This window comes from Tamandua tetradactyla, chromosome 2, assembly GCF_023851605.1.
Source record: "Tamandua tetradactyla isolate mTamTet1 chromosome 2, mTamTet1.pri, whole genome shotgun sequence".
Taxonomy (NCBI): Eukaryota; Metazoa; Chordata; class Mammalia; order Pilosa; family Myrmecophagidae; genus Tamandua; species Tamandua tetradactyla.
Window position 1 is genome coordinate 139,075,130 of NC_135328.1, and position 23,123 is coordinate 139,098,252.

Genomic DNA, 23,123 nt, shown 5'->3' on the forward strand with positions numbered 1-23,123 from the left:
CTTGGTGCCTCACCATGAGACGGGACTGAGCTCAGCCCCATGCCCACTCCAGCCAGAAAACCTGCCCCCACTCCACCCCTGCATCTCCCCAGCCTCCCAGCTGGTCCAAGGGCCTGCAACCCTGCCTGCCCCTCGCAGGGAGAGGAGGCCCGTGGGTGGCCCCCTGCCCCCAGCATTTGGTTTCCCACGTTGTTCGGGACATCTCCCGGCCAGGGGTGGGGAGTCAGCCTCGTGGTGCCCAGAGGAGCCACCCAGATGCCGGGCTCCTGCTGACAGCGAGTGAGGACCTCAAAACAGCCCTGGGAGCTTGGGTGGCACCCAGCACCAGCATGGCACGGCCACCCATGCGCATCTACTCCTTGATGGGCCTCCAAGGTAGAGGTGGGAGTCTACGGCCGATGCCGGGTCCCAGACCAGGCCTGCCCTGGGTGTCTAGCTGCCCATGCCACACCCAACTGTGACAATCCGTCCCCTCTGTCAGTGTCGGGCAGAGGGCAGCCCTGCCCTGCTCTCCCCCACGGGGCTGCTCCCCCTCCAGTCTGGCTGGCTGCTGCTCTGGAACCCTCACATCCTCGGAGGCCACCCAAGGCCACACTCTGCCCTGCCTCTGTGTCCCCCCTTCCCTTCTGACCGACAGGGTATGGGCTCTTGTTTCCTGGCCAGGCACACAGAGGACTCTCAGAAGCATGTGTCAGTGTGTATGCATGTGTGAGTGTGCATGTCGATATTTGAGTGCACTGTGAGTGTGTGTGCACATGGCTCCCAGGAGCACCTACCTCACAGATGAAGTCGGTGATGTTGACGGGGCTGCTAGGCAGCCCTCGGGGTGGCTGCGGGGGGGGGGTCTGTGGCTGAACGGGGCGTCACAGCACAGGATTGGCTGCCCCAGAGGGACACCCGGGGCCCTCAGCCCTGTTGGGTGGTGCAGCTGGTTTGTCATAGGTGTCCTACGGGGAGCGAGGGGAGCAAACCCTGGGCCACAGGGGGAGGTGCCCATGCTGAATCTCTGGGAAGCCCAAATGGGCTCCAGGAAAGGACTGGCCTGGGGCTCCTGGCCAGCTCGAGGCAGCCCTTCCTCAGGCTCAGCACCCATGCCACCCTGTCCCTCACCTGGTCTTCCTTCACATCCCCCAGGTCGTGATAGTCCAGGACGTTGTCCCGTGGGTCGTCGTCCAGTGGCCTGTGCAGAAGGGTCTTGTCCAGAGGCTGCCGGGGAAACCTCCCAAGGAGGGCAGCCAGGATAAAGAGCACTGGGCGGGGAAGAGGCGGGAGGCTGGGGCCGGCGGGAGGGGGAGGGGGCGGTGCCTGAAGGAGAGGGGCAGGGTGGGGCTCACGCAGCAGCAGGGCGGCGTTGGCCCGCTCGAGGAGCTGCGCCCGGAGGCTGAGACCGGCAGGAGGGCGGGGCCGGGAGGGGAGGTGGTGGAGCTGTCGGGGACGGGGCGGGGTGGGGCGGGGCTCACGCAGAAGTAGGTCGGCGCTGGCCCCAGTGCAGTGAGCAGGGCCGGGAGGCTGAGGCCGGTGGGAGGGCGGGGCGGGGCTCACGCAGCAGCAGGGCGGAGCTGGCCAGCCCAGCGACCAGGGCCCGGAGGCTGAGGCCGGCGGGAGGGCGAGGCAGGGCTCATGCAGCAGCAGGGTGGCGCCGGCCAGCGCAAGGAGCAGGGCCCCGAGGCTGAGGCCGGCTCCCGCGGCCTGGCGCGCAGTGTTGGCGGGCAGGCAGGCGCCGTCCTGGGCGCAGCGGCACAGGGTCACGTTCAGGGACTGCTCGCGCTGCCAGAGCGGCTGTCCTGAGTCCCGGAGCAGCAAGCTGAGGCGGAGCAGCCCCTTGGCGACCCAGAGCCGCGACCGCAGCCGCGCATGGCTCGCTGCGGGGTGGGGGGGGCGCCGTCAGCGGATGGCGGGCCCGCGGATCCCGGGCCTCACCGTTAACCTGAGTGACGCTCCAGTTGCGGGCGAGCTCGGGGACCCCGGGGCTCAGCTGGAAGTGGAAGAGGGCCACGTGCGGGGTAGGTCCTCGTCCGTGGCCCCGAGCAGGAAGCCGGGGCCCCGGCTGGGGTCGCCGCACAGGCTGCCGGCCAGCGGGCTCAGCACGGGCGTCGTTCACCTCCTGGATCTGGATGGACAGGGTGCCGGTGGCCGTGCGCAGCGGGGGGCTGCGGGCGGGGGCACTGGCTGGGCTCGGTGTGCCCCCACCCTGAGGGGGTGTCCCAGCGGCGCCCCACCCGCGCGGCCACTCACCGTCGTCGCTGGCCAGGATGATGGCCCGGTACCAGCCGCTCTTGAGGAAGGGCGAGGCAGGGCTGAGCACCCGCCGGGTCTGGATCCGGCCCGTGGCTCCATCCACCTGCAGCCAGTCCTCAGGGTCATAGTCCTTGGGGTAGCTGGGGGCGGGTGGGGTGGGTCTGAGTCTCCCCCACCCGGGGTCTTCGGCACCTCCCCAGGCTGGCCCCCTCGGCCCTCAGCTGGCGCTGGTACCCCTGGGGAGGTGGGGGTGGGGGTGGGGGTGGGGGGTGGGGGGCAGCCAGGACCCCCAGGTGGGTGCCCACACAGCTCAGGCAGTCTGGCTGATGGGAACTGACTGGCCAAGGCGGCCCCTGTGGACGGAGCCCGTCCTGCTCAGGGACTCCAGGGCACTCCACATGCCCCCCACTGCCCAAGCACCTGGCCCCAGGCCTGGCCGGGAAGGAGGGGTGAAGCCGTCTGCACCCCCCACTGCCTCACCCCAACAAATGCAGATGCCCCAACCTGAGCCTCTGTAGGTGTTGGGTATCAGAGTCTCAGGCAGAGAAGATGGCCACGTGGGTCCCCGGGGCCGCCCCCTCAGCCAGGCTGGTCCGAAGTGCGTTCTCCAGGAACTGGGGGCCTCGTTGGCATCCTGCACCTGCACGCTGATAACGGCCTGGCCCCACCTGACTTTCAGGGTGGCCACATGCAGCGGGGCCTCGTTCTGCACTGCCACGCAGAGCTGGTGGAGCGCGCAGGTCTCATGGTCCAGGGGCTGTGGGAGGAGCAGGGCTGATGGCGTCTGCCTGGCACGCGGGCACCCACCCTATCCCGGGGCAGGCCCGAGATGGCCAAGGCCCAGGGCAACAGCTTCCGGACTTGTGCTGAGAGCCCTGCACTCTCTCCTTCCCTTTCTAACCTTGAAAAATAAAAAGTGTGCACAAAGGTAAAAATAATAGGACAGGTAGCCACCACCCCAACCAAGTTTGCTGGGTGCCACAAGATCAGCTCCGTGGGTGGGCGGCTGAGCAGGTGCGCTGAGGCTCTGAGCAGTCACCACCTCGCAGGTAGAGCCCAGCCTGCACCCCAGCCGTGCCTGCCCCCTGCCATCGCGAGGCCCATTCCCCACAGAAAATCCCTTTATGTGTGTGCACTTATGTGTCCATGTGTGTCTGCGCATGTGTGTGTACACACACCCACATAGCCACCCCTGGCTGTGCCTCGGGCCGAGCCCTGCTTGCAGAGGTGCGCCGCATGGCCCACCTATGTTGATTCCGCCTGGCACACACGCAGAACGGTGGGGGGAGCAGGTCCTGGGGCTGCACCTTCTCCCCCCTCCTGAGGACACACCCAGAATCTGTACCCGAGTCCTTTCCTCGCGTCAGTGCTGGCAACTCAGAAATGGGGGTCCCTGCCGCCCCCTGCCCTCCACACCACACATGATGGGGTGCCCCCTACCTTTGCCACAGACAGGATGCCCGTGTTGGTCCCGGGGTCTGTGTGGATGGTGAAGCGGCCGTCGGGGTCACCCTCCAGGATGGAGAAGCTGGCCACGCAGTTGGGGGAGCCTGGCAGGTCCACACGCTGCACCTCGAGCCAACGTCCATGCCACTCACAGCCTCCACTGCCTCCAAGAAAAACTGAGGAAAGCGTCCTGGTTACCTGCAGGATTACAGAGTGGGGGCCTCCCACAGCCTGGGTGCCAGGGATCACTCACCTCGGTCTGGACCCCCTTCTCCCAGCTCCCCTCTGCACCCCCACGCTGCAGGAAAGATGCCCTAACTGCTTCCTCACCTTCTCCACGCCCCCGGGAAGCCCCGTGAGCCTCTGTGTATGCAGATGCTGGGGAGCTCCCTACTCCCGGGAGGCAGGACACCCAACCCCACAGCAGGGGCCTGGGGAAAACCAGCCCCTCCTCCCAGCCCCCGGGGCTCCCAGGCACCCCTCCAGTCTCTCAACTTTGGCCCCACACTGGGACTCTGTGCCTCCCACGGGGCAGCCCTGGGGGGGTCACCTCGTCCCTGGTGAACTCAGGAACGTGGTCATTGATGTCGTCGAAGGTGATGAGGGCACAGGCCATGGCAGTGAGGCTGTACCCAAACATGTCGGCCACCTGCAGGGTCAGGTTGTCCACGGTGACCACCTGGGGGATGGGTGGTGGCATGAGAGGGTGCTGGGGGCCCTTCAGGATGGGGGGGTCAGTCCCTCCAGGGCAGCCCTACAAGCGTCCTGAGGCCCCCAAGTCTGAGCGTCCTGCCCTGTGTCCAGGCAGGGGCCAGGCAATGACACGCTGTCAGCTGCTGATTCGGAGCCCAGGGGCCATGCTGGGTAGAATCATGGACATGGTCCATGGGCTGGGACAGGCCAGCACTGACACACTGGTCCCTGCCCCTGGGGACCATGATTTTGTGGCAGGGGCCAAAAGAAATGGACAAGGCTCACACAGACAGCAAGTGACCAGACAGAGCTCCATGCTGGGCAGCTGTGGGTAAACTGAGGCTGGGCCAGGTCTCAGGAGGGTTTCCCAAGAGGAATCTTCAGGCAGCAGGAGCAGTAGGTGTCCCAATAGGAGGTAGAGATGCACAAAGGACAGACAGACAGACGGGCAGAAAGAAATTAGTCACTCCAGAGTGTGCCATGCAGGAAGGGAGGGGGCCTGTCATGTGCTCAGCAGGCGGATGGGAAGACACACTCCACTAGGACTTGGGCTCTTCCCCTGGTCACTGTCCCCACTGAGGGCAGCACATGGCCAGACCAGACTCTGACTGGGCTGGGTATGAGTCCACAGCCAGTGGCCGGGCATTTGCAGCATCTTGGGGGGTGAGGGGGGACAGTGTCCCTCCAAAAGACAGGTCTGCGTCCTCACCCCAGGTGCCATGGGGGTGGCCTTGTTTGGAAAGAGGGTCTTTGCAGATGTCATCCAGTTAAGACGAGGCTGAACTGGGGCTGGGGGCCCTGGGGGGGACTCTGGACAGAGGCACACACGGGAGAGGTGCCTGGAGGGCCGCATCCACAGGTGGGCAGACTGCATGGCTGGTTGTGGGGGGCTCACCTCGCGGTCCAGCTCCACTTGCACGGTGCAGATCTCTTCTGTGAGCTCGTCGATGCTGAAGAGCTTGGGGCCCCCCTGTGCCATGATGGAGTACCGCAGCGCCGCGTTGTCCATTTCGGGGTCGTCGGCGTCCATGGCCTCGGCCCGGGTCACGAAGGTGCCTGAGAAGAGCAGGGGGTGCGTGGGGGCAGGAGGTGCCGGGGCCAAGCTCAGGGGGTCGTGGGGCCTGGGGGCCCATACTGCTGGCAGTGGTCGGCTCTGGGTGCCGGGTGCAGCCCTGGCCTCCGGGCACCTCTCCCCAAGCTGCGCGGGCCTTGGCCTGGCTTGGGCCACGTGGGTGAGGCTGGTGTCTCCTTCTACCTGCGTGGCCGGGGCTCCTCATCCACACCGGGGCCCTGGATGCTGTAGATGATGCTGCCCAGCTGCTGCTTGTCAGACTTGATCTGCGTGGGGAGACAGGCAAGGGGAGGGTTGGGAGCCCCTCCATGCTGAGGGCAGGGGAGATGCAGGCACCCTGGGCCTAGGGGTGGGGACGCCTCAACCCCAATCCAGAGTGGTGCTGGCACAGGGGAGTCCTGAAGCCTCCCCCAGGACACAGCCTGGGCGGACATGGGCCCTTGTCTCTAGGGCCTCACCCAAATCTGTGGGTCCACAGGGAAGTGTGTGCGGGGGTGGGGAGAGTGTGCATGGGGGAGCGTGTGCACGGGGAGGGGGAGTGTGTGCACAGGGGAGGGTGTGCACAGGGGAGGGTGTATGCAGGGGGAGCATGTGCACAGGGAGGAGGGAGCATGTACGGAGGGGGAGTGTGTCACAGGAGCGTGCCCACGGGGGAACACCCTTGGGGCAGAGGGAGTGCAGGGGCGCGTGGCCCTGGTTGTGGGGAGGTCTGAGCCCTGCTTTCAGCCCAGAACAAGAAAGCCCTGGGGGAGACGGGGGGAGCTGGGCCCAGGGTTCCCAGAAGACATTTGGGAACAGGAGTGGGGGTGGGGTGGGGGTGGACAGAGCCTCCATGCAGACCTTTGAGGGACGAAGAGGACACCTCAGCTCCTGCCCTGCACGTCCCGCCCTGTGCCCCCTGCCCCTCACCTGCACCAGGGTGTAAGGGATGCGCTTGTAGTTTTCAGACACGCTGATGGTGGGGATGACCCAGGCTCTCCGCACACGCCTGGGCACCTGGTGCCAGGGGTACAGGGTGCTGGGACCCCCGGGGACTCCTCGAGACAGGCCCAGGCCCTGCAACAAGAAACCAGAGCACGGTCCCACCTGGCTGGCGCTGGGCGGGGGGCACCAGTTCCACTCACCTCTGCCACAGCCCCGGAAGCCCCTCCAGCCGCCCCTCCCAGGGACCCCAGTCCGGGCTGCCCCAGGCACTGACTGTGCTTTCCGGGGTTCAGGATTGGGGTTCTGAGCCCTTGGTGCCCAAGTCCAGGTTTGTGTGTCTAGGGGCGCAGGGCTCGGCCAGGAGGGGCAGTGGGGAGTTTCGGGGTGGCTGCGCAGCACAGAGGTGGCCGAGCAGGTCTGGGAGTCACAGATGAGTGGGCGCCACTGCTGCACCCTGCCAAGGGGGGCCCACAGTGGTGAAGAGGCCAGGCCCCCGACATTCCCATGACAGCTCCCAGCACGCTGGCCCACCAGGGACCCCACAAGGTGTGGGGGGGTGGGGGTGTCCGTGGGCCCTTCAGAGGGATGGAGCAGCAGCAGGGACTGTGCACACCTGGGGCCTGCGGGGCAGACCCAGCAGCTTCCCTGGTGCTGTGTGTGGGGTGGGGGCAGCAACAGTCCTGCAAGCAGGAGCCTCGACCTGGGGGAGGCAGTCAGCACCCAGGCCTTCACTGGGCAGGTACAGGCCCATGCCCTCCCTGTGGGCACCCCTCCCCATGAACCCCTCCCTGCAGGCCCTCTCCCCATGGGGCCCCTCCCGCCTGTGCCGTTTTCCTCGAGCTGTGGATGGCCATGGGATTCTCACCCCAACACTTCAATTCCAGGAAATGGGGCCCCTTGGGGTGCACTCCCTCCCTCTCTGGACCCCGGGCCCTGCTGCCTGGGCCGGCCAGCAGTGCAGAGGGACAGAGGGAGGACGGCCGAGATGGGGCTGCTGCGCCCCGTTCTGTTCCAGAGCCGGGGAAACCTGGGACCCAGAGCGCGGTGGGCAGGCAGAGAGATGCCCGGGGTGGGGGGGGGGGCAGCCCGGGCCTGGGAGCGGGGCGGGGTGGGGAGGCAGCCCCTGTGGCTGCTTCAAGGCACTCCCCCAACTGCTCCCCAACCGCGCATGGCTCTCTGCTGGGACCAGGAACGCCCCCCTCCCGTGGGGAGACGGAGACCCCCAGGGACCGCCAGGCAAGGCAGTGGCAGCACGGACACCGGCCCCCCGAAACACCCTGATTTCCTGGGACCGTCCTGAGCTCCCCTCCGTCCCAGGTGCACGGTCTATGAAGTCGCAGGAACCCCAGACACGCGCCCCTGGGGGAGTAGGAGGCAGGCGCCCGCGGGCCCCTGGGACAGGCCGCCACCAGCCTGGCGGGGGGGTTGGTGGCCTGCGTGGTGGTGAGTGAGAAATCTTAGGATGTGCTAGGACTCAGCACCATGGGATTGAGAAAACCTTCTCAACTAAAAGAGGGAAGAGAGAAATGAGACAAAAATAAAGTGTCAGTGGCGATGAGATTTTTCAGAGTACAGAGGTTATCCTGGAGGCTCTTCTTATTACAAAGATATTCCCTTTTTAGTTTATGGTGTATTAGAGTGGCTAGAGGGAAGTACCTAAAACTGTAGAACCATGTTCCATGTAGCCATGTTTCTTGAAGATGACTGCATGATATAGCTTTTGCAATGTGACTGTGTGATTGTGAAAACCTTGTGTCTGATTCTCCTTTTATCTATGGTATAGACAGATGAGTAAAAAAATGGATAAGAAACAAACAAATAATAGGTGGAACAAAGGTTAAAATAAATTGAGTAGATTGAAATATTAGTGTCAATGAGAGGGTAGGGTAAGGGGTATGGCATGTATGAGTTTATTCTTTTTTCTTTTGCTGGAGAGATCATTAAAAAAATGATCATGGTGATGAATACACAACTATGTGATGATACTGTGAGCCATTGATTGCAACCATGTCAAGAATGCATGTTTGTTAAACCTGTTTCATAGTCCTGATGTTATGTTGCTTTCTCTCCTAAAAAAAAAAAAAAAAGAATGCATGTTTGTTTGTTGTTTACAATATGAAAAAAAGTTACCACCCACAATTGGGTGGGTCACATCTCCATGGAAACCATCAAAAAGCTCCCACCCAGCAATACTGAATGAGGATTAAAGAACCTGGCGTTTCTGGGATACACAACAGATTGAAACCAGCATACTTTCTGATAGTGTTATGGAATGAACATATTTTGCATTTGTAAAGTACATATCTTTTGGGGGTCCATATGGTGGAATGTGCTCTTGTGAAGCTATTATGTACTCCAGAAAAGCTGTGTCATTTAATCCTCATTCAATACCCTGTAGGATCTTTGATTTGTTTCCATGAAGATATGTCCCACCCAATTGTGGGTGATAACTTTTGATTAGATGTTTTCCATGAAGATGTGTCTCCACCTGTTCAAGGTAGTGTTGCTTACTGGAGCCTTTTAAGAGGAAACCATTTTGGAAAATTTTTAGAGCCAACAGAACTCACATAGTCAAAGACCTTTGGTGATGCAGAAAGAATGAGCCCCCAGGGAAACCTTATGAAATGAAGAGAGAAAGCTAGCAGATGTCACCTTCCCAGCAAGAGAGAAACCCCAAACTTCATCGGCCCTTTCTTTGGAGTTAAAGTATCTTTTTCTGGATGCCTTAATTTGGACATTTTCATGGGCTTAGAACAGTAAATGTGCAATTTAATAAATTCTCTTTTTAAAAGCCGTTCTGTTTCTGGTATATCACATTTTGGCAGCTTACAGACTAAAACAAAACCAAAGCATCATACTGTGTAGTAACACATAACAAAGCAGTAAACAAGAGCAAATGCAGGAATGGAAAGTAATATATGCAGCACAAGCAAGACTTGATGGATCCTTAATTTGAATGTTTGGTTGGCTCAATAGACTAACACAGATTATAGTACAATACTTGGTTTGCATGTTTTCTAGAGATGCAAGAACTTTCAAACCCACGTGAGTTAATATACTGACATACCCTGAGAATTTGATCACCTTCGTCCAAGCCTTCTTTGGCTGCAGGGTTATCTTCTAGAACTCCAGCTACAGATATTCCAACATCATTGCCACCAGCAAGCCGCAAACCCACACTGTCTCCTTTTCTTAATTTTACCAATTTCATGCTGGGCCTGTTAAAATAGATTTATTTCATTTGAAACAGGAGAAGCTCAGAAAGTTATAGCAAAGTGCTATCATGGAAACCATATTCAGAATGAAATAAAGGTTCTTCTTTCATTTTTAAAATTTCTCATACACCACTAGTTTACTGAATAAAATTTAGTGGTAGAATTCAAAACCAGATTTAGTAGCACTTCCTTTTATCTCTTCATTAACGAAATATGTTTTGAGCTATCCAAGTGAAATAAATATTTAATATGCAAGAACTGCTATACATAACTTATTTATAAAATTGCTTTATAAAAATAACATCTCCCCTAACTTCCAGAGTCTTGGATATATATGGTGATTTCCTAGTGGCTATAAAAATCCCTGATTTTTTCTACTCCAATTCACACCATATCATATCTATTGAATAACTTGAAAGTCTCATTTTATAAAGGCAAAACAGAGTCAAAACCAGGCTCCAAGCATCATAACCTCTATATCCACTAATGTGTGGTTTTTAAATATGGCAGTTGGTGGATTCTTTCAGGTGTTCACATAGATCACTTATTCTGCTTCCCCTTTGAATTTTTATTTTTTGTATGGGCAGGCACCAGGAATTGAACCCAGGTTTCCGGCATGGCAGGTGAGATCTCTGCCTGCTGAGCCACTGTGGGCTGCCCTTCCCTTTGAATTTTAAAACATAAATCTTATAACACTATTATTTGGATAAATAATAGAAAGTCCATTTCCAAGGAGGGTGGGAAATACACACCATATTTCTGTTAAACTTGCATTTTTAAATCAGTTGCTGAAACCTTTTCAACACCTGTACTCAATCCCACAGTCCTACAATTAGGTCAAATTTTCTTAGGCCAGTTTGGTCCATTTACTCAAAATTCAGTGAGTTTTTCTGGATTAGCCTTGTATCTAAAAGAAATCTCCAACGTTCTTGGTAGTGAAAGAATGGAAAGGAATCAATGTATGCACAACCTTCTATTATCAGTGTAGTGCTGAAACCTTGTGAAATTCCTCAAGGATGCTTAGAAGAATGACTGGGCAGAAACAGGTCACAATTACAAATGACCTTTATATTACTCTTCTAGAGTCCCATCACTGGTCCACATTCCTGACTAAGACAACACACTAATTATTTTACCTATTTTGACATGGGGTGTAGAAAAATAATTCATGAATAATAACGAGCAAGTTATTAACAAACTAATAGAAAATAACTAAAAAACACCAAAGTAAATGAATGAATGAGTTGGGAGAAGAGAAATATTTAGCCCTGTTAAACTAATCAGAGAAAGTTTTAGCTTTTAAAATTTATAAGGTATTCACTCTTGACCCAGCAGGTTCCTCAACTGGACTTAATACTAACTAGACACACAAGTAAGAACCTGTAGGTTAGATGAAGCACTTACTGCTGCGGGGGGGTGGTGGTGGTATCCTTGGCCCTCCCTGAAACCATTTACCAACTTTAACACAGGGGGTCTGAGTCCCTTGATTGTACTGGTATCCTCCTTCTTCCTCCACCTTGGTCCAAAGACTTCTCACAGTTACCTCCCCTAAACCAGATGTTTAAAAACATTTCCTTAAAGTTCTTAAGACACTATGCCCGTAGAGTTTCTCTTCTTAATCTAGAGTGCCTGAAAAAATAAAAATGGTTGACTGCTGTCCTTACCCTTTAGTAAGATCTGGGTTTTTTAAACTACTGTTAGAGGACAGCTGCAGGTTAAATCTTACCAACTTTGGTGTGTTCCTAGGTGACAGACATTTTATATTTTGCCCTATCTGCACTGCATCAGTTATTTCCAATAATAAAAAGTAGACTTATTAATTCCTTCTGCTTACATGCAATCTACATTTCCTGGTTCAGCTACTAATCCTGCACTCATCCTCAAATACTCTTTAATATTTGTTTCTCATGGCCCCTGCTAGTAGCAATAGTACTCTGAAATCTTAGTATTAAAGTATTTCTAAACCTTAAAGAGGCAAATAATTGTCAAGAAAGGAAATATTCCTTCACAATTTATAAAATACTAATTTACCAGTTACCTAATATTAACAATACATACATTTAAAACTTCTGTGATACACATTCTTCTCAGGAGCTATTTCTTTCTACATAGCTGAACTAAAGTAACAAACGAATTTTGTTTAGCAGAGAAAAGACATGTAACTACAAATCTAACTTACCTGAGGAAATTTGATAATTTTCAATTACCCACATTATGCCCCTTCCATTACAGAGGCAACAAAAATCTAATGTGATAATCATCATGGTTTGAAATGTGGTTACACAATTTATATCCCAATTTCATCAAGTATAAAATATAAGGTAATAAAGGTGTAGAACACTAAAAACTTTCTTTTGAGTTGCTAACTAATCTAGAATAGTGGCTGTCAACCAGGAGCAATTTTACTCCCATGGGACAATTGGTAAAACCCTGAGACATTTCTGGTTGTCACAATTAGAAGGGCGCTACTGGCACCTACTGGGTAGAAGCCAGAAATGCAGCTAAATATGCCACAGGACAGCACATCCCCCACCCCTCAAAAAAGCCAAAAAAACTTTACAAGACTTGAGGCACTCCCAGGTTTGGAAATTCTCTCTTCTTCTCTGCTCCAGAGACTATATATTATTAAAATAAAAAAATCAGGAGCATAAGGATTCTGAAAATCCATTGTAAGAAAAGCTACAAAGACACTTTGAAAAACAATGAGAAAGAATTTGTATTCTACCAGCTATCAAAACATGATAAAAACCTAGTAGTTAAAACCAGAGTGGTACTGCCACAGAAAAAAATAGATCAAAGTGACAAAACTGAAAATGAAGAAATACATATACTATAATCAAGTTTATTATGGAAGTGGCATTCTAAAACTGTCATAAAAAAGACAGTATTTAATAAATGGTGCTGAGACAATGGTCCACAAACTTAGAAAAGTTAGATCCAAATGAATATCAGTGACAAAAATAAATTAATTCTAGATAAAATAAAGGTCTGAATATGAAATATATTTTTAAAAGTTTATATCAAGAGTAGGGAAGGCTTCTTACATAAAAGCCTAAGTATTGACAAATGTGATTATATACAAATTTTAAAATGCTGTTTTTATTTCTAATTAAAAACAGAATATTAGCATTGCATACAGTTTGACATAAAACACATAAGAGTCCAATATTAAGAATATGTTGACCCACAGATATAAACAGAAATCAGTATTTAGAATATATAAAGAACTAAAATTCAGTTAAAAAAAAACTCAAAAGAAAACAAATGTAAAGAATAGATAATTCACCAAAAGGATACATAAATATTCAATAAGCACATGAAATCATGTTCACCCTTATTGGCAACTGGGGAAATGTAAATTAAAATAACTACATATCTTCTTATAACCCATGAGAATGTTTAGATGGCAACAATACCAATGAGTAAAGGATATGGGGAAAGACATTCATACAATGATGGTAAAAATGAGTATAAACCATTACAACTATTTGAAGGCAAAGCGTAAGCTATTCATCAAAACAAAAAATGCAAATAGGTAATATTGAATAATTCTACTTCTAGATTTATCCTAGAGAATCTTTACATAGGTGAGAAAGAAGACATTTATAAGTATGCTAATTTCAAATTCCATTTTAATATCAACAAATAAAACAACAAAAACTAAATGTCCAACAGTCTTCTCAGAAAAACAAATTATAAAGTTTGATACAAGACAATATATACACATTTTTTTAAAGGAAATGGCCAATCAGTCAACCTGACATAAGACAATTCAATTCAAGATCTACCTTCCCAAAAGGTATAGATTGTTTTACAGCTGAATATCTCCCAACCTCTAAGTAACAAAATAAATTGTTTCAAATATTATTCCAGACTACTAAAAATATAAAAAGCTCTCTAATTTAATTTTAAAAATCTTTACAATTTTATTTTCTATAATTTAAAATTATGGAAATTTCCAAACATAAGTAACAGAGAGAATGGTAAGAGAAACCCTTTGTACCATTTATCAATTTAACAATTTTTTATAACAATTTTAGTAATTAACAACATTTTGCTGATCAGCCATCTAATCTGAAACTAACATAAACTTAACACATAAACTTTGATAATTACAGTAAAATTTGAGAAAACAAGACATTTCAAAGTATAAGTGAAGGAAAAAAATTCCAAATAAAATACTAGCTAAGAGAATACAGCAGTGTATTAGAAGATAAACCACAAGAAGGGTATTTCAATAGTGTAAGGTCAGTTCAGTATTAGGAAATCTATCAAAAGAATTCATTATATCTAAATATTAAGAAAAAATGTCAATATTGGTCAAAGAGACATGAGAAATTCAGCATTCTTATTAAAAATAAAAAATGAAAGAGATAAAGGGTATAATTATTAAAAACAGCATTTTCCAAAACTTAGGGCAAATACACTATTAAATGTTAAAAGCTGAATGGATTTTTATACTAAAACAGTGAACAGGACGGAGACACCTGCTAACACCACTGTTACCACTAATTTGAAGATTTAGGTGATGTAATCATGAGATAATGGGTACAAAATATCAAAAAAATATTTAGTGATTATGAAAGACTACTCAAAAACTATTTGAATTAAGAGAATTGTAATTACATTAAAAACTAAAGATTTTTCTCAATAACATCAACAGATGGAAATAAACAGGAAAAAATATGCCAACAACAGTATTAAAAATCATAAAACGCCCATAGAAAATCTGTACAAATTGATGCTCCTTATTTCTGACTCCTGATTGTTTCCTGACTAATATATCAGGACTCCCATTCCTCATAAAGCCTTCCCTCATTTCTGTCACTCAAACATTGTTCCAAAGGACTGACTATGCTTCATTTGTAAAATACCTTTATAAAGAAAATGAAATAAAGCTGAGTATTTACTCTAAGTAAAGAATTCTTTTATAAATCCAACTCAACGCCTTGTTATATACTAAATGATTTATCCTACAAAACCAACTTATATACTTTTCAGAAACTTATTTATTGCATAAATATAGGCAAGACCTACACAGCTTAGGTTGAAAACAAAAACTAGGTACTAATCTTTAAAGGCTTTTAGACTATTTCAGCCACAATTAACAATAAAGATATTTCAAAGACACTGAATTAACTGTACTTCAAAGCTTTTTTCCACTGACAGGAAGAGCTCAGTTTGGAGGGCTCTACTACACAGAAAGAAGAAAAATTTAAGGCACACTCTGACTACTTTAGAATGTTGCAAACCTAGGTTAATCCTCTAAATCTTACATGGAAACAAATACATTGACTCAATGAAGTTCCTCCTTTATTGCAATTAAAAATCATTTTCCTATTTCTGCACTGGCACAAAGAGAAAGTCAGAAAGGTATAAAGCTTTTGGGCCAGGCACAGAAGTGAAAAAGAGTTGCTCAGGAAGTACACTGAAAAGACAGGGAGCATAATTACCTGATATCCACATAATCATGTTAGCAAGCTAATTTCTCACAATATAAATTCATTCCAAGTAATCTATTTCCTATAAATTTATGTGTATGTATGCATTTGAAAAAAATCTGAGAATACTGCTATTTTCACAAATAGTTTTCAGATAATTATCTAGATATAAGTTTTTATAAAGCTTGTTTTCTAGTTTCTTAGCTTGCATGTTCACTTATTGTAACTAATCTAGTCTACCCAAATTAGAATAAAAGATTTGTTTAAAAATTAACTTTTGTAGAAATGAACAATTTAAAAAAAAAATGAGGAAAGACTAAGGATGGCCATTTTCTTACCTAAGGGATAAGGGTGGTATTATAATAACTCTGCACTTCAATTTACATTTAGAGTAAAATAGCCCCTTCTTGTCTGGTGGTTTTGAGTTGACTTTCACAGTAGGAAAACAATGCCCCAGTACCCTGTTCCTTTTTATGAAGACTTCTTAAAGGCAATGCAGAATCATCCTACATCATTTAAAACTGGAAATAAGACTTTTCATACATTTACTGCTTTTAGTCATATTAATAAGTGAAACAGTTTTTTTTAACTTATTTTACATTTTATATTTGTACAAGAAAAGGGTTTTCAGTTGGTGGAATGAATAAAATTTATACTTTTTTAAACAGTTGATATTGGGGGAGGAACAAGAGTTGAAGGGAGGTTTGGATTATCTATTTGGTGAGGGTGTATTTATCAGTTTTTTTCTCTTGGGAGCAATGAAAATTGTCTAAAATTGATAGTGTTGATGGACTGTTGACTTTGGACATGACACATCATGCCCAAAGGATGGAGGTGGCTGAAGGATACACTGAGAAGCAGAATGGCAAACTGTGGGGTATATATGATCGAATATTGCACTGCTATAGAAAGGAATGAAGTTGTGAGATGTGCAATGTTGTGAATGAACTTGTGGGATATTATGTGCTGCAAAATAAGACAGAAACAAAAGAGCCAATACTGTATGTTCCCATTTAGAAAATACTTGTAAGAAAATTGGGGTCTAGATTATAAACTCTAGCAATAGCAGTCACATTTAGTCTGGAGTGGAAACATGCTATTTCTAGATTTTGAGAGGCTGTGCTGTAAATGTATAACCTGGTATTTCTCTGGAACTTTGGGTACCTGTGTGACATCCAAGACCCAGAGTAGGTGTGACATCTAAGACTCAGAGTAGGAGTTCTCCAGTTCTGAAGGTCAGCATTGCCACATACAACAACTCTTAAAGAAACTTAAAAAGAGATCAGGCTTCAATTAGAGGTAAGAATGAAGCCAATCAGGTTGGGACTAAGGAAAATCAGAACAGGGGTAAAGAAAACATTGTATTTTAGAACTTATGAGACCAAGGGAAGAAAGGCTTCTTTTGTCCAGAACCTACATTTTCTGTAGCACATAATCTAACTCAACCTGTCTGGATAGATCATTTAAACAACTCAAACACAGGGAACTCAGAATGGGAATGAAGGCTTGTAATTCTATATAGCTTAACATAATGCCCTGATACATCTCAAAGTATCTTGGGCAGATAATTAAAAAATACTGGCCAAGTCCCTGAGGGACAGGAGCAAAAATAGGGAACTATTAAACTTTACCACTGGGGAAACCTCTGATACTGTCTCAAATGTTAGGGATCCCCAAGCCAATAGGTCAAGTCCTTGAACATGAAGCTTCCTCTTGAAAAGTTTATTTATGAAGCAGAGAAGCTTAGCCTACCTATAGTTATCCCTAAGAGTTACTTCCAGAAGACCTCTTTTGTTGCTCAGATGCAGCCTCTCTCTCTCTCGAAGTCCAGCTCTGCAAGTGAAATCACTACCCTACCCCCTATGTGTAACAAGACATGCAAGGGTGAAAGTCTCCCTGGCAACATCAGAAATGACTCCCAGGGATGATCCTGGCCTTGGCACCATGAGATCAACAATGCCTTCCTGACCAAAATGGGGAAAAGAATTCTAACAAATAGAGTATCAGTGGCTGAGAGAGTTCAAAGAGACTCGAGAGGCTACTCTGGAGGCTACTCTCACACAAGCTTCAGCCAGACATTGCTAGTCATTATGGTTTGCCAAATCCCAACCAAAACCATTCCTGCCAACCCTAAAAAACACCTTGAGTGTTATGTGAGAGTCTACAAAGGTTGTATGCACCAGTTACTGTGATGGTTAGGTTCTGGTGTCAACTTGGCCAAATGATTATGCCCAGTTGACAGGTCAGGCAAGCAATGGCCTAACTGTTGCTGCAAGGATATTTCATAGCTGGTTGATAAAACTGGAAGACTGGTATATTAAGTCATCAGTCAGGTGACTGCATCTGTGGCTGATTACATCCATGATCAACTAAGGCATGCCTACCCTAATGAGATAATCTAATCAGCTGATGACTTTTAAGGAAGAGAGACTTTTTTACTACTTCTTCAGCCAATGAACCTCTCCTATGGATTCATCTAGACCCTTTATTGGTGCTTCCAGCTTCACAGCATGACCTATGGGTTTTGGACTCTTCCACTCCCACAGTTGTGTGAGATACCTTTATAAATCTCATAAATACAGATCTCTCCTGTTGGTTGTGTTTCTCTAGAGAACCCTAACAATTACTTTCCAGAAACCTACAACCTCCAGATGGCTTCCTAGGCCAGGTAAGTCTTGAAACCCAAAGGGGTCAGCCTCCTCAGACATCAACTAGTTTTATCCTCCTTATCAACACCTGTTTCCAACATGACAAAGTTTAAATGGGCATAGCTAAAACACTCCTAAAGATCAAAGGATAAGGTAGAGTTATTAATAAGAAAATAGGATTTAACAAATGAGTATGATTGCTGAATCATTATGCTGATATTTCTTTTAGTCTCCAGCATCTTGGAGCAGCTAGAAGTAAAAATCTAAAATTGGGGAATTGTAACCAATACCAGACTCTGAAATCTATTCTACAACTAATTATTGCAGTGTGCTTTGAAATTTATTGTTTTGCATGTTATTTTCACAATTAAAAGTTGGGGGGTGCAAGGGTAGTTAGTAGGAGAATCCTCACCAGCCCTGCGGGAGATCCAGGTTCAATTCCTGGCCGATGCACTCTCCATCCCACCCACACCAAATCAACAAATGGTGCTGCAATAATGGGGTAGTCACATGGAAAATGAATGAAATGTGACCCCCCACTACACAGCATACAAAAAATAAATAAACTAAAAAATTAAAAAGTTGGTGTAAGATACAATATTTAAGCTTGCCTGTCTACCCTAAGATCCATGATCTCCTCTTAAAGGTTAAAACCCATCCACAATCAGTGAATACATCATTACTACACTTGAGTTTCCATTCATGTGAAAAATGTGTCAACTCTGGTCTCTCCTCACCCTGGCCCCTGACAAGGCATATCAGAAACAAAACCTCAGACTAGAATTTAAATCTGGTAACCTAAAATTCTGAAGGACTGAAAACAGTAAACAGAAAATTCACTGTGCTTCCTGTTTATCACTCAAGCCAATTGCTTTAGTCCAGTTGTAAAGCACCGGAACCATGGGACAAACATCATCAAAGTACCCTGTCCTTCTATATGGCTGTTTCTGTCTTTCACAGATGAAGGGAAACCACAAAAAACAAAGCTGCAAGGCTTTACAGTGTTTATGAAAATAGAAATGTAGCAGTACCTACACTGAGTGAATTACTGCCATTATATACAGTTTTTGTTTGAGTAAGGTGCTACCAACTGGGAGGTAATGAGGCCTTTTTGATAAAGACACAGCACACTAAGAAGGAAGATCCATAAAAAGAAAATGGTCACTTCTCCACACTTTGTAACAATACAAAGAAATGTTCAATTGATATACATGGCTATTTCAACAATAGTTTTTAGCCTACTTGCAAAGTTACTGTGTATGTTCCAGAGAGATCTAAGCAAAATATAACAGAAATTACATATATGGGGATGCAAAACTAAAATATAACTCTCTGATATCAAAGAAAACAATCTGGAGGGTGACAGGAAGAAGGAAGTAAGGTGCGTAAATAAAAAAAACTAGATGCCTTATTTAAAAGCCAAGACTTCTCTAAGGTTTTTAAGGAGATACATTATATACCCTACTTGCATATATACTAGGACTTGCCTCTTGGAAAACAAGGTCATGAGCTTGAATTCAATTCCGCATAGTAAAAAAGTTTGGTAATAAGGGTGGAATATATAGGTAAGAGGTTTTGAACCCAAATATATGATCTTAACTTTGCTCAATACTTTGATTTAAGCTAGAAATTTCTTACTCATAAAATTCAATTTTAGCATTCAATTCCCAGACCCTGCCCATGCCAAAAAAAAAAAAGAATTCAATTTTACTGTTCTGTATTTCCTATAAGCCTTATCAATGTTGACACCACTAAATTCAGAATTCAGTGGTGGCATTTCTCTCAAGAGGAACAAACAATGAATAAAAGAGAATACTTACAAACTTTCAAGGACTTCCAAAGCAATCTCTTTTCATTTGAAAAGTGCTAAATATAAATTACACCTTTTTTTCCTATTAGCTAGACCACCTTCCCTAAAATCTTCAGATAGCATCTTGAGCCTTAACTGAACTTTGTTAGTTTGATAGAATAAATGGGTATAAGTAATAAAAAATGTAAATCTTTACAATCCAAATTTCTCACAACTAGACTATATCCTAATTAGTCTGAGGCTTTTACTGTATATGAAAGAATTTTGTCAACATTGCATTTGCTTATAGTTAATCAGGAGAATCACGTGATTTTTGTACAATAGTTTATAGGACAGAGCAAAAAAGGTAAGCATGCTGTTCCCTCAAGGGAAAAGTCATAAATGGGTCTGTTGTAATAACTATAAATAAGGAAGAGAACACAATATAACCTAGCAGAGGCTTAAAACATATCCAGAAAATCAAATACTCTTCATTCATGTAGACTACAGTAATATCACTGAAGTAACCTTTTCAGTGATATCCACTCAGTATTGTCTATGAAAGAGAGCCACCATCAATTGTGGACAATCTCAGTATTCCCAGCTCCCACAGTTATTGTCTTGGCCCTTAGTATGCTCTGAAACAATACTGAATAAAATATGAAACAAATAAAAAACAAAACAAGGCAAAACCAGCTACAAACATCTATGTATAAGAAAATCACTGTAATAATTCCTTCTTTATATACAGTTTATTTAAATTTAAACAACAAAAACTAAAAAAAAAAATTTTAATAAGTTAAAAAAAAGGCCAACAACTATCAATTTAGATCAGAGGCTGACACACTCTTTCTGTACAAGCTTTGTGGGCCACACAGTCTCTGTTTTAACTTCTCAATTATGCTACTGGAGGGTGTATTCTGAAAGGTAGCAGAATGGATTTGGCCCATGGGCCGGTTTGCCAACCCCTATCCTAGACAGCAGTGAGGATACTTTGCTCATCTTGTTGTAATGAAGAAACACATGCAAGCATTTTTTAAAAAAACACTGTTCATATAACATTGGCTTTCTAAGAACATCTCACAGATGAACATAAATAGGTTATGTCAACAACAGACCTCGGAAGATTTTTGTTCCCTGAAGATAACCTTGCACTTTTCTTCTTGCTCTACACACCAGTAAGGTCAGAAACGTGATTCAAATGGCCAAGAGTTTTTTCAATCCTAACCTCAATCCCTTGTAATGTGTAACCTAGGTTTTTCATCACAATTTCTAAGCTTTAGTTTGCTTACCTAAAGAATGAGGAAATCATCTCAGAAAGGGTTTAAGAGCAGCTGTCAAGGCACATTCAGAAAATTTAACTCATTACTACTCTTAACATTTATGCCAGGTATTGTAGTAACTAATTTAAATCTCTCAACAACTTTGTCGCAAATTACCACCTGCACGTCACAGCAGAGGAGGAAGCTGAAAGCACCAGAGGTTTCAAAGCGTGGCAGTATGAGAGTTAAACCCTAGAATCTGGCTCCTAAGCCCAAATAAATCACTACATGCTATTTCCTCTGATTAAATGAAGATGCTAGTATTCTCACCAGATAATTTCATTACCTAGGAAATATACAAAATTACTGAGAAATCTAGAAAGGAAACAGAGCACTGCTGAGGTTTACCAAGGCAGGTCACTTTATGAACTAAATCAAAACTTTTCTAACAGAGAAGATCTCGTAAATTTTCTTTCAATTCTTGATCAGACAAAATTTAAATAGCATTTGTAAAACAAAGACAAAGACATTTGTGCAAATAATATTAAATTATAAAAACAGAAGGATTATATAGCAATCCCAGAGAATTTTTTGATACTAGGATTTTACTCTTATTATGTATCTAAAGTGTTTCTCAAGATGGAGGACACCCTCTAAATTAACTAAATAAGAACTCTATAATTACTTATATTTTAGCACTAATTTCAGAGTAGAAGTGAATTGAAACCTTTAACAATTGGTTCTATTTCACATCTTGACTGGAAAATTACTGAATTTTCAGGAATTAACACAAAAATTTGAAAAACCTGAAAAGCTTTTGCACCCTTCTGTAATTCAAAGGATTGTCTTTAGTATATGCTACCCAAGCTAGCCAGTATTTCCCAAATCTAGACACTTACAGAATAGGATCATCCAAGGAGCTTAAAAAAGGAAAAAACACTATGTGACCCTATCTCAGAAGAATTGAAAGCAGGACACAGGAACCTGTATTTTTAAAAGCTCCCCACATAACTTACAGAATACTTAAGGTTCCCAGGAGAAGTAAAAAACCTCTACATGAAGGCAGTTTATTTTAATTTAAGATTAAGTGTTAGGAAATCTAAATGAAAAAGCAGAAAGTTTCTAAGATACAGAATCTGCTCATAATCAAAACAAATGGCTAACATTTTGAAATTTTGATGTATATGCTTTTTTTTTTAAGGAAAATCATGTTCTAATTGTTTGATATCAGCATGGTTTCCAGGTCAGAGACATATTAAAATCATAGCTGCTCCCCACAAATCATCAAAGATATTAGTTATATTACTGTTTATGTGTGGTCCAGTAAACCTTTTCCTGACAACATCTATGATACACAGGGAGATTTTCATGATTAATATATTAACCAGAGTAGTTAAAAATAATCATCAGTTATAAAAAAAATTAGCAAGTTTTACATTTGACATCCAATAACATTCATTTTGAAAAAATACTTCCACTTTAAAATAAAGATCAGACTTGACATAATTTATAAACCTAAAATTTGAAATTTGGAGACAATCAACTTCACTAATATCTAAAAACTATAAGGGACATAATATGCAATAATAACAATGACAGTCATAGCTGTTACTAGTCATTTTTTTTAACTATTAGTTCCTATTTTAGTTAAAAGCCAAACATCTTCACCAATATACACACTTAACAACTGTATCATTTATAGTTCTCAACAAATTTGAAAAGTTTTTTTCTGGCTAGGTACTCCTTCCTCTCTCCATCTATCTCCCTGCTCATCTACTCACAATTCTAAGGGAATGTGCTCCCTGTGGTCCTGTTTTCAGCCTTCTCATAATATACTATTTCTCCTAACAATTGCAGTAATTTCCCTGGCTTCAGCTACTATTTCTATGCAGATAAATCCCAAATCAACCTCTTTAATACTAAACAGTCTCCAGCTCTGAACCCCCATTTCCCAGTCCCTCCTGTTGTTAACTGTAAGCTAGATGAGTTGGTCTGCAGAGTTCTGGGAACCTTCAGAAACTAAATGCAAAACATTGCATTTATTTGCACATGTGCATTTTTCTGGAAAGAAGGGCCATAATTTCCTTCAGATTCTTAAAGGTAGAAGTGACCCCAAAGACAATATAAATTCAGGCAGGTCACCTACTGCTAGCCTACCATAGTCTCTGACATAAGTACCAGATAGTATATTTTTTTAATAGGAAAAGGCAGTCCAGGCTAATTTATATAGTAGAGGACTTCGACTCTAATTCATTTTCCCAAATAGCAAAGCAAATTTCTGAAGCTTCCTAGCATCTTCTAATTCAGGAGTTGGCAAACTAAGGCAGTGGGCTGTTTTTATAAAAAAAAATTTTATTGGAACATAGCTACTTCCACTCATTTGTGCTACAAAAGA

At 45.5% G+C, this 23,123-nt stretch overlaps 1 protein-coding gene across 1 annotated transcript in view; it reads right to left on the reverse strand.

The window, feature by feature from the left end:
- Positions 1-1,330: 1,330 nt before the first annotated feature.
- LOC143657503 (cadherin-15-like) overlaps positions 1,331-23,123 on the reverse strand; it is a 58,648-nt gene continuing 36,855 nt past the window's right edge. Inside the window, 12 exon segments of the mRNA XM_077129985.1 lie at positions 1,331-1,368; positions 1,461-1,862; positions 1,921-2,378; positions 2,743-2,854; positions 2,857-2,995; positions 3,679-3,815; positions 3,818-3,860; positions 4,235-4,363; positions 5,273-5,632; positions 5,635-5,715; positions 6,359-6,505; positions 9,441-9,591. Coding sequence (XP_076986100.1) covers positions 1,331-1,368; positions 1,461-1,862; positions 1,921-2,378; positions 2,743-2,854; positions 2,857-2,995; positions 3,679-3,815; positions 3,818-3,860; positions 4,235-4,363; positions 5,273-5,632; positions 5,635-5,715; positions 6,359-6,505; positions 9,441-9,584 — 2,190 coding nt within the window. The 5' untranslated portion in view covers positions 9,585-9,591.